The sequence below is a fragment of the Harpia harpyja genome, chromosome 1 (genome assembly GCF_026419915.1).
Source record: "Harpia harpyja isolate bHarHar1 chromosome 1, bHarHar1 primary haplotype, whole genome shotgun sequence".
NCBI classification, from domain to species: domain Eukaryota; kingdom Metazoa; phylum Chordata; class Aves; order Accipitriformes; family Accipitridae; genus Harpia; species Harpia harpyja.
Window position 1 is genome coordinate 103126314 of NC_068940.1, and position 13337 is coordinate 103139650.

Consider the following 13337-nt stretch of genomic DNA (forward strand, 5'->3'; position numbering starts at 1 on the left):
GTGACATGACGGGCTCCTTTCCCATGAGTGCAGCGGCTGCCAGCGTTAGCCCTCCTTTCCCAGCCCGGGGGAGTGTGAGCCCACCAAGTGTTTGGCACTTTACTTGCAAACCGGGTAAGGATCCAAGATGCATAAGACCTTATTACCTAGCAAAACGTTTTCCTGGAAGATCTGGTTTTGGGGGGTTTCCTAACACAATGTACACATTAATCCAATTAAAATATCCAGACAGAAAAAAATTGTGCCACAGGTCACATGTTCATTATCTTAATGTTTTCTGGGACATCCTGTTTTAACTCTAAATCTGTTGTGGTATCAGCTCTGAAATGCTGTTTTAAACTCAGATTAAACTCAAGAAGATATACAGGTGGTAAACAACTATTTCTTCTGCATCTCTTGAAGGTTTCAAACTTGCTTTTAATTACCTAAAAGATAAGAGATGTGTGGAGGAGATAGAATTTTGTCATGATGTAAGCCATTCAAAAGACTTTGAATTGCTTCATAAGAAAAATAGTTTTTCATTTATTATTAACGGTCTTTTTTTTTAACTAGGTTTTGACACTCTCTCCAAGTTATCCAGAGATTCAAGAAGATTTTAGAAAAGGCACAAGCAGCAATCAAATCCTAAAAATAAGATCTTAATACAAAATGTTTAGCTATTAGAGATGCCAGTAAGCACTAGAAATAAAAAAAAAAAAAGTTGAGTAAATACGTATTTTAGACTTTTTAATTAACATAAAATTAAAGTTTTCATTTTTTTAAGAATCCCATGGGAAGATAGCTGTTTAAGAAAAGAATAAGATGACTCAGACATGAACACTAAAGTGTGTGTGTGTGTTCAGCAAGGGAGAGCTTTAGGTTCACCAACAGGGGATATATTGCATTTATCATAGCTGTATTATAAAGATGATTCAATTTTAAAGACTGAATATCAGACCCTCTCTCTTGCAGCCAGTTATATTATCTGCTCAGACTGAAAGAAACTTAAACTGGCAGTAAATTGGATTTGTCAATTTTAAACATCCTTTACCTGCCCGGATGGTGCAGAAAGGTTTTAAATAAAACCAGTAAGACCGTCATATGCAGTAGTCTGTGTTAAGAACGTTATAAGACCTGCCATCTCCAGCAGCCTCCAGGACCCAGGATTTCTCCTGCCCAGCTGCTGGAGCCCAGTCTGGTGTGCCCTCAGTGGGAACACTGGGCCCTCGTACCTGCTGTATCATCTCCTACTTGCCAGCTAGTCCAGCTTGCTTGTCCTGCACAGCCCCCTTGAATACCCCAAATCCTCAAGATCATCTTCTTTTTCCCTTCTTATCGGTAGCACCGTCCAGGTTAGCTCTCTCCAAAGCTCAGCCTGTAGTTCCTTAATGGCCCATCAGTTACGGTCTGGAGACTTTTGGCCTTCATCAGCATCTTAGTTATCCCTTGTCTAACCAGGTTTGTGTCTCTGTGTTTTGTTTATCCCTTTGCTTTTTACTTGTTATCCTCTCTGAACTAAAAAGGTCCTTGATGAAGCAGATGCTTTCGCATTCCACGTACCCTCAACAGTCTGTATATCAAACTTCTTTAAAAATCACGTTCAGAGTAGAGTTTATGTGTGCATTATAACTTGCCTGCACCTCAGCTGCCTAATAAATTTATCAGGTAGCATTTTTCCTGAATGTGTACATCGCAGTGTATACTAACCCTAGAATTACTCAGTCACTTGCCCTTTCCATCAAACATCATTATGTGAAACATCAGTAAATACGGGTTAAGTGTGTATGTTTTATGAGACCGACCTTAAATTTAATAAACTTTTTTACCATTAAAGTGAATATACAGGCATTACCTCATGTCATTTTACATTTCCAGTGTTGAAATGTGATGTTTTCTCACATACATTTTATGTTCCTTTCTTCCTAAGAATTTCTTTTGAGTCAGATATATTTTAGATGAACCTTCACAGATATATTTCCAGATACAGAGATAAATGGTGTGGTCTGACAAATTAGCCATTTCATATCGTGCTTACTTTTTTACAGCTCGATAGTGCTCGTACTGAAATAAAGGCTTCATCCTGTAGCAATAAAAAAAGGAGGGAAGAGTGAAGTCATTTGTCCCTTTATCCTCATTTATTGATGATTAAGGCCACTGTAGTGTATTTATTAAGAACTGTACGTTAGATCAAGGTTTTGTCAGTGTTTTCAGGCTAGTGTATCCTTAGACTTTTTTACTTATATAACAGAAGGGTTTCCGCTCATGTTGTCTTAACTTGTTGCCAAATGATGATAAGCTAGGAATACTTATGGGTTTATTGGTGTGTCAATCTACTCAAACTCAGGTATGAAAGAGAAGGAATATAAAGGAAAAAATAATGAAAAATTAAATACTCTGTGTGCATTGGAAGGAACCTTCTCTAGTCCTACTTAATACATTTAAAACCATCTCTGTTGAGAAGAGGAGCATGTGCTTTACATTAGCACATACTTAACAACGTGCTTAATACTATCCTGAATAGAGATGTTATGTTGAATTGCTGCTATGCAGAAGAAAGGGAACCTTGGCATCTGCACTGCAAAAATAAAACTGAGGCTTTCATTTCTAGAGACATAGTCAGTAAATAAAGATATATGTAGGGCTGAATTGTGTCATGCCAAAGATCCATCTAGCCAATAGCCTAGTCACAGTGGCCAATAGCAGATGCTTAGGAAAGGCGTGTAAGAGCAGAGCAGACATAAAGCTGCACATAAAGTAAACATACACAGTAAACCCTCCCGATGTCTGGAAGTCAGTTTGTGCTTTAAGGCCTCCCTGAAAGATGACTATATCCTATCTTTGTGCTCAGTAGCTCCCAATGGATCTCATCAAGTCCACCCAAATCTCCTTATTTGCTTGTACAGTCCTGGAATCTTTCCCCACCATCCATCCTATCCCTCACAACCTCTCTTATCCTTCCCATCACTCCTAAAATAATCTACTCACCCAGAAAATGCTGCTGTCATCAAAATATTTAATTCTGATGCTCTGAGAACAAAGACAAAAAGGCTATATACCAATTAACTAAACAGTGCTAGATCATTAATTAACTGAACAATACTAGAGCACCAATTAACTAAACAGTGCTAGAGCACCAACGCAGACATTGTCCTGCTTTTTCTGTACGGTTAAATGTTAGCACAGTCAAGTATAACACTGATTTGCACCAGCCCATACTCTCCATAGCAGCTTTTATGCACGGTTTGGAAAGTTAGTATGGACGAGAGACCATGCTCCATAGGCAGCATGGATGAGACCGCTCTGTTTTAGAGTATAAAAGAGTTTTGCCATATGGACACAAACAGGGCCTCTTGAGTTGGCTTTGTGGTGTGAAAGATGTCCCATTTTGTTTACTGGTAAAGACTTGGAGCACAGAAATTCATTTTTGCCTACACTTGTGAGAAACCCTGAGATGGCTCTGGCTTGAGATGGTTCTTCAAAGAGGAAAAGTCCTGGACTCCGATTCCAGGACTGTTCATGTTCTGAAACAAATTTCATAGACCCTGGAGGGTTGTGGGCCTCTGAGATTTAGCAGTAGGTAAGGTGTTGTGTTTTGGGTGGCAGCTTCAGCTTCTCAAGACTTCAGCATCTCAAGCCAAGCTTCACAATTGGAGCTCCATGGTAATGCCGCGATACCAAAAACTAATCAGCCTTCTCATTGCCATTAACGCCAATGTCTATGTTTCTTCATTTCCTTCCCTTACAGTTAAAAGTCCTAACTCAGAAATTCAAGTTTTTTCACCCTGCCAAGTGCTTGTACATGGAACATCTTCCCAGTCCCAACGCTTGAACTCCCCTCTCTCCGTGCACATATGTCCCGTAGGTTCAACTCTTCCACAAACCACATATGTAGAGCTCAGAGCAAAACACAGACAATCCCTCAAGAGCTCTGTGCTAAAACAATGCCTGAAGTGGAGAAATTCTGAAAACAGCTGTAATTCATCACCCTCGGTGTAATTTATTTCTCCTTTGGGCATTACAACACAGCCCAACATCAAAGCCACTCAGCTGCAAAACGAGTATGATACCAGGCACATTGCTGTAGGCGACAGATTATGGACAAACAATTACTCAAGCTAAATGGCATGATGTCCAAAAGGAGAATAAACAAACAACAATGTTCTTCAACAAAATTGTATGTAGGGAACACATAAAGTCTTTGGAGAAATAAATTAGCAATAGAAAAAATGAGTGAGTTGGCCAGGTCTAACAAGGATGATGAATGTAGTGAAAGTGAGTGAAGAGACTGTTTGGCTAGGAGGCCACTTTCTGACCTCCTAGCCAAAACTAACTGGAAGCTAAAAATGATCTATGATGTAAGGGGGAAAAAGTGTTCACTGACTTAAAGAAGGTCTCAGTGCTGAAATATCACACTGAACTTTTTATGGCTTCCAGTAAAATAAAAAGGATTTGTTAAAAAGAGGACTGTTGGGATGATATGGAAAAGGTCCTGGTCCTATTGTATCCATTCTATGGGCGGTGGATCCCGTTAGCATACCTGGATGGGTGACCCTTGCTATCTTCTCCAGTTCATTTCCTTAACTCTTCCTTTTTTGCTTGACAACTGATCTTTGGCTGCAGTTCAAGTTCAAGGTGAGTTTTACTTCCCACCCATTGATGGCCTGTGTGTCCCAAGAGGATTTCCCCTCATCATGGAAACAAGTCTCTGAGCTTCCACCAGCGACAGGCGTTTCTTGTTGTCTTCCTCACTGGACACATAAAACAGCGCTGTACTTTACATTTAACTGAAGAACTTATGCATCTGCTATGCTCCTGGATAGATGCCTTAAACAATTAAAGGGATATAAATCATGATACTCCACAAGTATGAAATGGTTAGGGGACTGCAGTTAATGGGGATATAAAAAAGCAAAACATGCTTCCCCCTAGAAGAAAGTTATCCATTACATTTTCTTCTGAAGTGCTACGTCAAGGCCACTGTCAATGATGGGATGCAGGTCTTGGCAATATTAGCTGGTGCCTCCTCTACCCACTGCCTGGCACAAGCTGCTTTCCAGCAGCTTGGCAGAAAAGGACCTGGGATCCTGGTGGACACCAAGTCAAACATGAGCCAGCAATGTTGCCTTGGAACAAATAAGGCAAATGGTACCCTGGGCTGCATAAGGCAAAGCATGGCCAGCAGGTCGAGGGAGGAGATCATTCCCCTCTACTCAGCACTGGTGGGGCCACATCTGGAGTACTGGGTCCAGTTCTGGGCTTCCCGGTACCAGACAGACATGGACATACTGGAGAGATCCAGCAAAGGGCCGCAAAGACGATGAAGGGACTGGAGCACCTCTCCCATGAGGAAAGGCTGATTAAAAAACAAGCTGGGACTGTTAGGCCTGGAGAAGAGAAGGCTCAGGGGGGATCTCATCAATGTGCATAAATACCTGAAGGGAGGGTGCAAAGAGGACAGAGCCATGCTCTTTTCAGTGGTGCCCAGTGACAGGACCAGAGACAATGGGCACAAACTGAAACACAGGAGGGTCCATCTGAACATCAGGAAACACTCTTCTACTGTGAGAGTGACTGAGCACCAGCACAGGTTGCCCAGGGAGGCTGCGGAGTCTCCATCCTTGGAGATATTCAACAGCTGTCCAGACATGGTCTTGGGCAACCAGCTCTCAGTGGCACTGCTTGAGCAGTGGGGCTGGACCAGATGACCTCCAGATCTCCAACATCAATCATTCTGTGATTATGGGACCTTTTCCATTCCTCAGAGATAGCCCAGGTTCCTTCCCACTGCAGCATCCCCCTTGGCCATAGCCCAGCTCCCTACCTCCCCTCCTGCCACTGAGAGCCAGCGGTTTGAGGCAAGCAGAGGAAAACTCATTCAGCAGGGAGGAGGGAGCAGAAAAGGATCCTAAAAAAAAAAAAAGGATCAGCATGTCCAGCCAAGGTCAGCTTAACATGTCCAGCCAAGGTTGAACCACCCTCAGCGGTTACACTTCTCCCTGTCTGCTATTGCTCTTTTTATCTAGTTGACAAAGATCAGTTCATGTTACATGGAGTAGCAGACAGCTGGACTGACAGATATATTTCTTATAAGGGAATACAACATGTGCATCAACAATTGCTAGTCTGAAGTGTTGGCTTCTTGAGCCTGGGTTTGCACTGCTTTGTTTTTGACTTGATCTGAGAGCACTCCACATTTATCAGGTTTTTTTCTGCTTCATGGCCCTGTGGGAACTATGCAGTGTGGAGGTGTTTGTGTAACCTTGGGCTCTAGCTTGAACAGTTCGCTGGTGCCCCTTTTTTCCCACATTTTTTCCAACATTTTTGATCAGTTTAATGAGTTATGAGCATAGATAAATTTTATTAATCGCAATTTAGACATAGCTTCTTATCAGATATTTTAGTATAAAAAGAATTTTTCTTGGGAAAAATGCTGCCACTTCATTAAAGATGCTTCAGTTTCTGGTTCTTCTTAGTTGCCTGGGTAAGTTTTAACTGAAGTATTTTAGCTGGGAAAGGGTGAACCTCTCAACCTCTAAGTAAGTGGTGCAGATTAGAGCATATCAATTTTTTCTCTGCAGTTACTGTGCTAGGGCAAAACCTAACATGGACACAATTATTCTGGCTGGAAGGGTTTTTCTCTGTTGTGGGAACAAGATCTCCATGAGAAAGATCTGGTAGTTCTCTGGGGGAGGGGACGGGAATCCTACACCCCAAAAGAAAGGGGATTTAGGTTGGTGCACGGCCACCTGGCAGTTAGGCTGGGGTTGTAGGGAGTACGGGAAACAAGTCAATTTATATGAGAGCTTTGCATCTTGAAGCCTCTTTATGGTATTTTTCAACCATGGAGGCTTTAAAGACAGCCTCCAGGATGGAGAGTGATCACAGCGTCACCACGTGCAAGTCTCAATCACTTGATCCTTGAGACTTGCTTAGCTGGCTGCCCTGCGCAGCACAAGTTTGTCGCTGGCAGTAACCCAGTGACTGATGCTCATTAGGAATCCACATGACAAACTGCCCTCCTTTTTTTGTGCGGTTAGGGGCAATCTCTGGAAGTCCCCTAAAGGATGCTCTTCAGGAGGATGTGCTGACAGGGCGAGTAATTGGAGGCCACGAGGCCGAACCACACATCTGGAAGTGGCAGGTAATGCTGGTGTCTTATACTTGAAAAAAGCCTTATACTTGAAAAAACAGTGAGAGAATGACACCTTCCACTGTCCAAAGCCACACACATCATTTCTGCAGAGGCACGGCATGGCTTGGGTGTAAAATATATTGTCGTTTGATCCAGGTATCGCTCCAGGTTGCTTATGCCGACTACCCGGGGTATTACTCTCACATTTGCGGTGGAACCCTTATCAGTGGCAAATGGGTCATGACTGCAGCCCATTGCCTCAGCATGTGAGTAGGATAAAAAGTGTTAAAACTCTGGTTCTTGCTGCAGATGGGAGCCAGACCCTTCTCATCCTCTGAGCTCCCCACTGGTGCCGTTCCTTGCACAGCTGGACATCTCGCTGCACACTTAATCAAGGGAACTGGAAAACTCTGTTTGCTTTAGCCTTGATTTTACATATTAATTGCTGACTTCTCGGGAGTGGAAATCTAGCTGATTGCTGATTTGCATAAGAGGAGGTGCATTTGCATGGATGTGAGCATTTCGAATAGGTTTGCATCCTGAGAAACCTGCACAGAGGTGGACAGATTGAACAAAAGGCATGTTTTCTCACGGGTCATGTTGTACAATTTGCTCTGCAGCATGTCTAACATGCACCGCCTAAACAATACAGCGTGACACCAATAAGCAAACACTCTTCTTTAATTACTCATGCCTTTAGTGAATGTACTTACAATAAAGTGTAACAAGCTGATTCTTCACACTCTGTTTCAGACAGATGCAGAGATGCAAAATGAACGTTCTCATTCAAGACCAAGCTCAGCACTCTTAGCTGATGCTGCACCTTCACTTGCTTTGCCAGCAAACTGCAGGCAGCATTTGCCTAATTCATAAGACCATTTAGCTACAGTCCATTGAAAATCCTCCAGTGGAAGGTGCTTTAGAAATGATTACATTGGTGGAAGGTCTCAGTGGTGCAGGAATTACACTGCAAAGCTAGAGGTGGGGAGTAGTTTTTACATTACATTTACATTACATTTACATTCATCACATATTCTGTGATTCGTTTTCAGGCCACCAGGATCAACCTACCGAGTGGCTCTGGGTGAGCACAATCTCTTGAAGGTGGATGGCACCGAGTACTATATTGGTGTGGATAGTGCCTTCATTCATAGTGGCTGGAATCCCAACAACATCGCCAACGGGTAATTATTTTGAATATCATCAGATGGGTGAATGGTACTTAGCACCCTGTCCTGCCAGCGTTTATGTGGATATTCAGTCCAGTTCCCAGTGAGACTGGATGTGTGGGAAGCACTGGAAGGTGACGCAATGGAGATTTCCCAAATGACCTCCTCTCTTGGAGGTGTCACACGGTGTCTGTGTGGATGACCTCAGCCCTGTTTTGCCCAATATCAGTGAAAGATGGACCTCACAGACAGATCCAGGACGTACAGCAGATTCAGCAGCTTGCCAGCTGTCACACCGCTGTTTGCATCTGATGAAGGGAAGCCAACAAGGAAATGCCGAGGGACTATCCTAAATCCCCCCTCGGAGGCATGCCTGTCCGCCCAGGGTCCACTGAAATTCACTTTGAGGTTGGGTGCCTCCGAAGGAGTAGGAGGTTTTTGGGGGGTGTTAGCCCTTTTTCAGTGTGTACCATGGCCCCTTCTCTCTTAATTGCTCATATTTTCCTGTCGCCTGTGACAGCTATAAAGATTAATTAATGATGTTTGCAAGGCGCTTGTCTATCATCGTGCCGGAGGCCAGAGACCTGTATAAGTAACAAAATGTGAGTGAGGACGTCTGGTTTATGACTACTTCAGGATTTTCAGTAAAGAGTCTTTTACCTGTATCCCGTTTCAGCTACGACATTGCCCTGCTGCGCCTTGAATCTCCTGCCTATGACAATGGGTTCGTTGAGCTGGCACTGCTTCCACCTGAAGGAGAAATTTTGCCCAATAACTATCCCTGCTATCTTACCGGATGGGGGGTCGTTAGCGGTAAGTAAGGGGGAAGAAGTGGGACCACTGTGCAGGTAAGGCTGCACGAGGCAGGGTCTGGGCTTCCCTCCTCAGCCACTGGAGCTCCTGGACCAAAATCTCACCCTTTCTCTGCTAGTGGGTGGCAGTGGCACGGATACACTGCAGGAGGTGATGCTGCCGGTGGTCGACCGCGCCATCTGCTCCCAGGACGACTGGTGGGGATCTCAAGTAAAAACCACTATGATCTGTGCAGGTGGAGACGGCGTGAAGGCTGGATGCAGTGTAAGATCTGTTATTATCAGAGGATTTTTCAAGCTCCCCTCTTTCTCTTTCCTTCCTATCTGACCTTACCGTTCCTTCAGCTGGGACCTGTTTGTGCCATTTCTCCACCTGCAATAGCTCTCCTGCAAATCCTGTCCCCTTTGCTGCTTTCTGCTGAACATTTTCTAAACCAGACTGCTCCGCATTCCTCCATCTCCCCACAGAGCAGCCAGCAGAGGGAAAACCTCCAGATCCTCAGGGTGCATCTCTCCCCTCTGATTTTGGAGGGGAGATTTGCCCTTTCTTCCAGCAGCATATCCCATTCACCAGATCCTGGAGACTAGGTTCAGACTTTGGCAGTCCCCTCTGCCCTCATCCCAAGGATGAAGCTGCAGGGAAATCTTACCGCTCCTCCAATGTTGCTGTCACATTGCACCCTGGGCCAGGCAATGCTCCCTCCTGCTTGTCACCCTTCTCCTCCCCAGCCGCTCTGCTTACATGGACAGCTGATGTTGCCGCAAGTTTTGGCTATATCCAGCTGCACCGTCTGGCCTGGGTTAGGTGGAAAATGAAGATGCTGTGAGGTCCCCTTTATCCCAGGGGCTCCAGGTGGCCCCAGGGACAAGGCAAGGAGGTTTGGCATGTGAAGGCAGGGGATACCTGTTACCTCTGCCTGTATTCCCTTCACTGCAGAGGTGGCTTCTGGTAAAAGAAACCAGGCAGAGCCCTTAAAAATTAATGGACAAATACGTAACATATTTGATTATGTAAATATATGAATATAATAGAGAAACATACAGAAATAAAACAGGTTGTACAATTATACATAGTACAATTATAAGTATAGTATAATTATAGGTCTATAGATATTTAGTGTATTTTTTGGTGTGGTTTAATTATGGCAGAACCTTGTTACAAATCGGGTTTTGAGCCAAGCAAGAGCCTTTATCTTCTCATATATTTTAACTCGAGTTGCTTTCTTTTTCACCACCTTGACTTCCTGGGACCCTTTGAATATACTTGTTTGCAAAGAACAAGGGCAGCAGCGTTTCCCTTCTACCTGGTTCCCTGTAGCTGGAGAGTGCAGTGATTTTTTAACAGAGATGCTGTGCAGGTGGACCTTGTTGGGAAGGATTATGTGTGATGCAACATGCGCTGGACCATTTCCTTGCAGTCACTATCTTTGCAATGGTGGTGGTAGATTCGGGTTTCAGCCCTTCCTGGGGTGTGTACGTATATGTATGTGTGTGTGTGACTGTGCATGTAGACTGAGATAATAAATAGTGGGTCTGATCTTTGCAACATCTTGGGAGGTGCTGGGCAGTCTCTGCTCCCATGCTGCTGGGGAGCAATCAGCCCTTTGAAAAGAAAGCAGCACAAACTTTTATTTTCGTGTTCAGGACAGTGATTAACTAGTGCTCCTCAATCCTATCCAGTCATTCCTCAGTTACTGAGATAATTTGGCTTAATATGTTCCTCTCCTTCTTCTGATCCAGGGGGACTCTGGGGGCCCCCTCAGCTGCTACAAAGACAATAGCTGGCAAGTCCACGGGATTGTCAGTTTTGGGCTGGTTCCTTACTGTAACACCTACAAGAAGCCAACAGTCTTCACACGTGTGTCAGCCTACGTGGACTGGATCCGCAGTGTAAGTTGCTTAGTGCCTGCGAGGTAACTTCATGCATCTCCCATGAAGGCAAGGGAGTGCCAGAGGAATCAGAGTCTTTCATTTATTAAACCATTAGGAGTTGAACTGGGAGATCTGGAGAGGTCTAGAATCAGGATATTTGGTGCTACTTTTGGTGCAGTCAAACAGTTGTAAGGAAGGAGCTGCTGCCTTGGAGCTGAAATGCTCTGCTGAGGACAAGGGACAAAATTCAAGCCAGGCAGGAGCTGGGCTCTGTGTCCAGAAAATGACCATCACCATTCACCCAGACAAAACCTTACTGCAGGAAACCACTGAAGGATTTAGCTGGCCGGTGAATGGGAAATGCAGCAAACATAAAGCATCTCTACAAGTGCAAGTCCTGCAGTGCCGCGCTATGCACTCTCAGCGTTACATTTGGGAATGAGCAACAAGCTCTTTGCTCCCAGAAACAATGTCTGGCACAAGGAGCAGCTGTTTCCCAGGCACAGGGGATGGTTTTCTTGAAATGCTGTTGTAAACCGTGGAGCCTGCTGGAAAGAAAGGTGGGGAGAGGTATTTTAAATCACTGCAAGGAAGAGGGAGGCGACTGCGGTCCATAAACCTTTCTGAGTGGGATCAGATTGTTAGAGCAGTCCCCTGGCCCAGCTGGGAACAAACCCTTCTTCAGAGCACTTATGTGGGATGGAGACGTGTTGTTCTGACTCTCTACTGAATTCACCTCTTTTTTGTTTTCCAGACTATAACGGATAACGGGGGCTTCTAGAGAAGGATCAACCGGTGCATGAATATGAGAAGAGCTAGAATGAAGTATCTCTGCTTATTAACCCACCTCTCGTCACTTCTACACCTCTTTGGGCTAGCAATAGCAAGGTTTGGCTGAGAGTATAATAAAGTATCAGGGACTGCAACCAGTGACCTGTTGCTGTGTTTGCTCAGCCTTAGGCACCGGCTTAGACCCCGTCAGCAGGGAAGGAAGCTCCAGCAAATGCCGCATCCTGTAACGACAATATAAACCGACGATGGTACCCTTAACTTGGGGCTGGGCTGTGGGCAGCAAGCATCGGGGATGTCATTTGGGCACCAAGCCCACCCTGCAGAAAATGACCATGATGGGTTTTTCTTGCTGAGGGATTCCTTAGGGATAACCCCACCAGCTGCGAAGGTGGCCAACTCGGTGCTTGCAGGTCGGTAGGAGCAGAGCAATGGTGTGACGCTGCCGGGTACAAGGATAAATTGGGAGTGGAGCGGCTGGAGAGCAGCCCTGCAGAAAGGGAATTGGGGGTGCTGGTCGACAGCAGGCTCGATAGGAGCCAGCAGTGTGCCCTGGCAGCCAAGAGGACAAACTGCATCCTGGGGTGCATCAAACACAGCACAACCAACCGGTCAAAAGAGGCGATTATCCTGCTGTATTCAGCTTTGGTGTGTGTTGCGTTAAAGGGTAAAGAAGTTTGGCAGAAAATAAGCCCCCTTGCATTCCAGCTTGTCCTCAGATATTAGAGGGGCTGGGGGTGGCTGGGCTTAGATTCTGAGTGATGCCCAGTTCGACGCTGTAAGTCCAGTCGCGTTCAATATATTGAACTACCATGATCACGGATGCACAAATAGCGCAATGTACCTTCAGTCTAGTCGCATTCAATGAATTAGCACGGCCAGACTTAAGAATTTTGTTCGCATTCAATGAGAACTCTCACGGCTAGATTAATGAATAGTACAGTTTATTAAAGCAACAGAAGTGCAGATTCTTTTGGCTTGCCAGTGATAAATACACTGTCTGCAAAGCATGTGCAAGTACCAAGAATATGAATAATACAGCTGACTACAAACACGTTAAATCATGGAATAACTCTTTAGAGATTTCTAAGTTTCCCGGGGAAGGACTCAGTATGACCGAGTGTTTGAATCTTTCTTACCCAATAGGCGTCCCTATGGGGGGGAAGAGAGGTTCAGCCCGTCGAGTGATCCCAGAAGTCAGCGATGTCCTCCCGACTTCTCTACAATGATATCTTCCCTAACATTCCTCTTCTCTTAAGCCATTTTATACTATTTTCTTATTTTTAGGTGGAGCTTGAGTGACTCTAGTCATACATACCTTTATTACGATCAGTACAAAATCCCCTCACTTTACTTTTAAAGGTATAAGCTAGAGAAATTCAGAGCACATGCTCAGTGAGGGGTGGTCGCACCTTGAAGGCGGGTAGCCTTTACGATGGAGGAGTGTTTTGGTATTATAATTAGATTATAATGAGCAAAGTTCACCCAGAGGCCATGATTTTGACAGAAAATGAATAACTGGCTTCAGGGCTGGCTCAGGGTAACAACTATGCGGTTTATCAGTTCCATAGTATCGTCCAGTTC

At 44.7% G+C, this 13337-nt stretch overlaps 1 protein-coding gene across 1 annotated transcript; it reads left to right on the forward strand.

The window, feature by feature from the left end:
• The first annotated feature begins 5 nt into the window (after window positions 1-5).
• Window positions 6-11841, forward strand: LOC128138985 (elastase-1-like). Its single transcript, XM_052780849.1, has 8 exons — window positions 6-114; window positions 7017-7120; window positions 7268-7377; window positions 8164-8295; window positions 8957-9093; window positions 9212-9357; window positions 10833-10982; window positions 11719-11841. The coding sequence occupies exons 1-8, from the start codon at window positions 6-8 to the stop codon at window positions 11743-11745; spliced, it is 915 nt and encodes a 304-aa protein (XP_052636809.1). The 3' UTR covers window positions 11746-11841.
• The last annotated feature ends 1496 nt before the right edge of the window (window positions 11842-13337 follow it).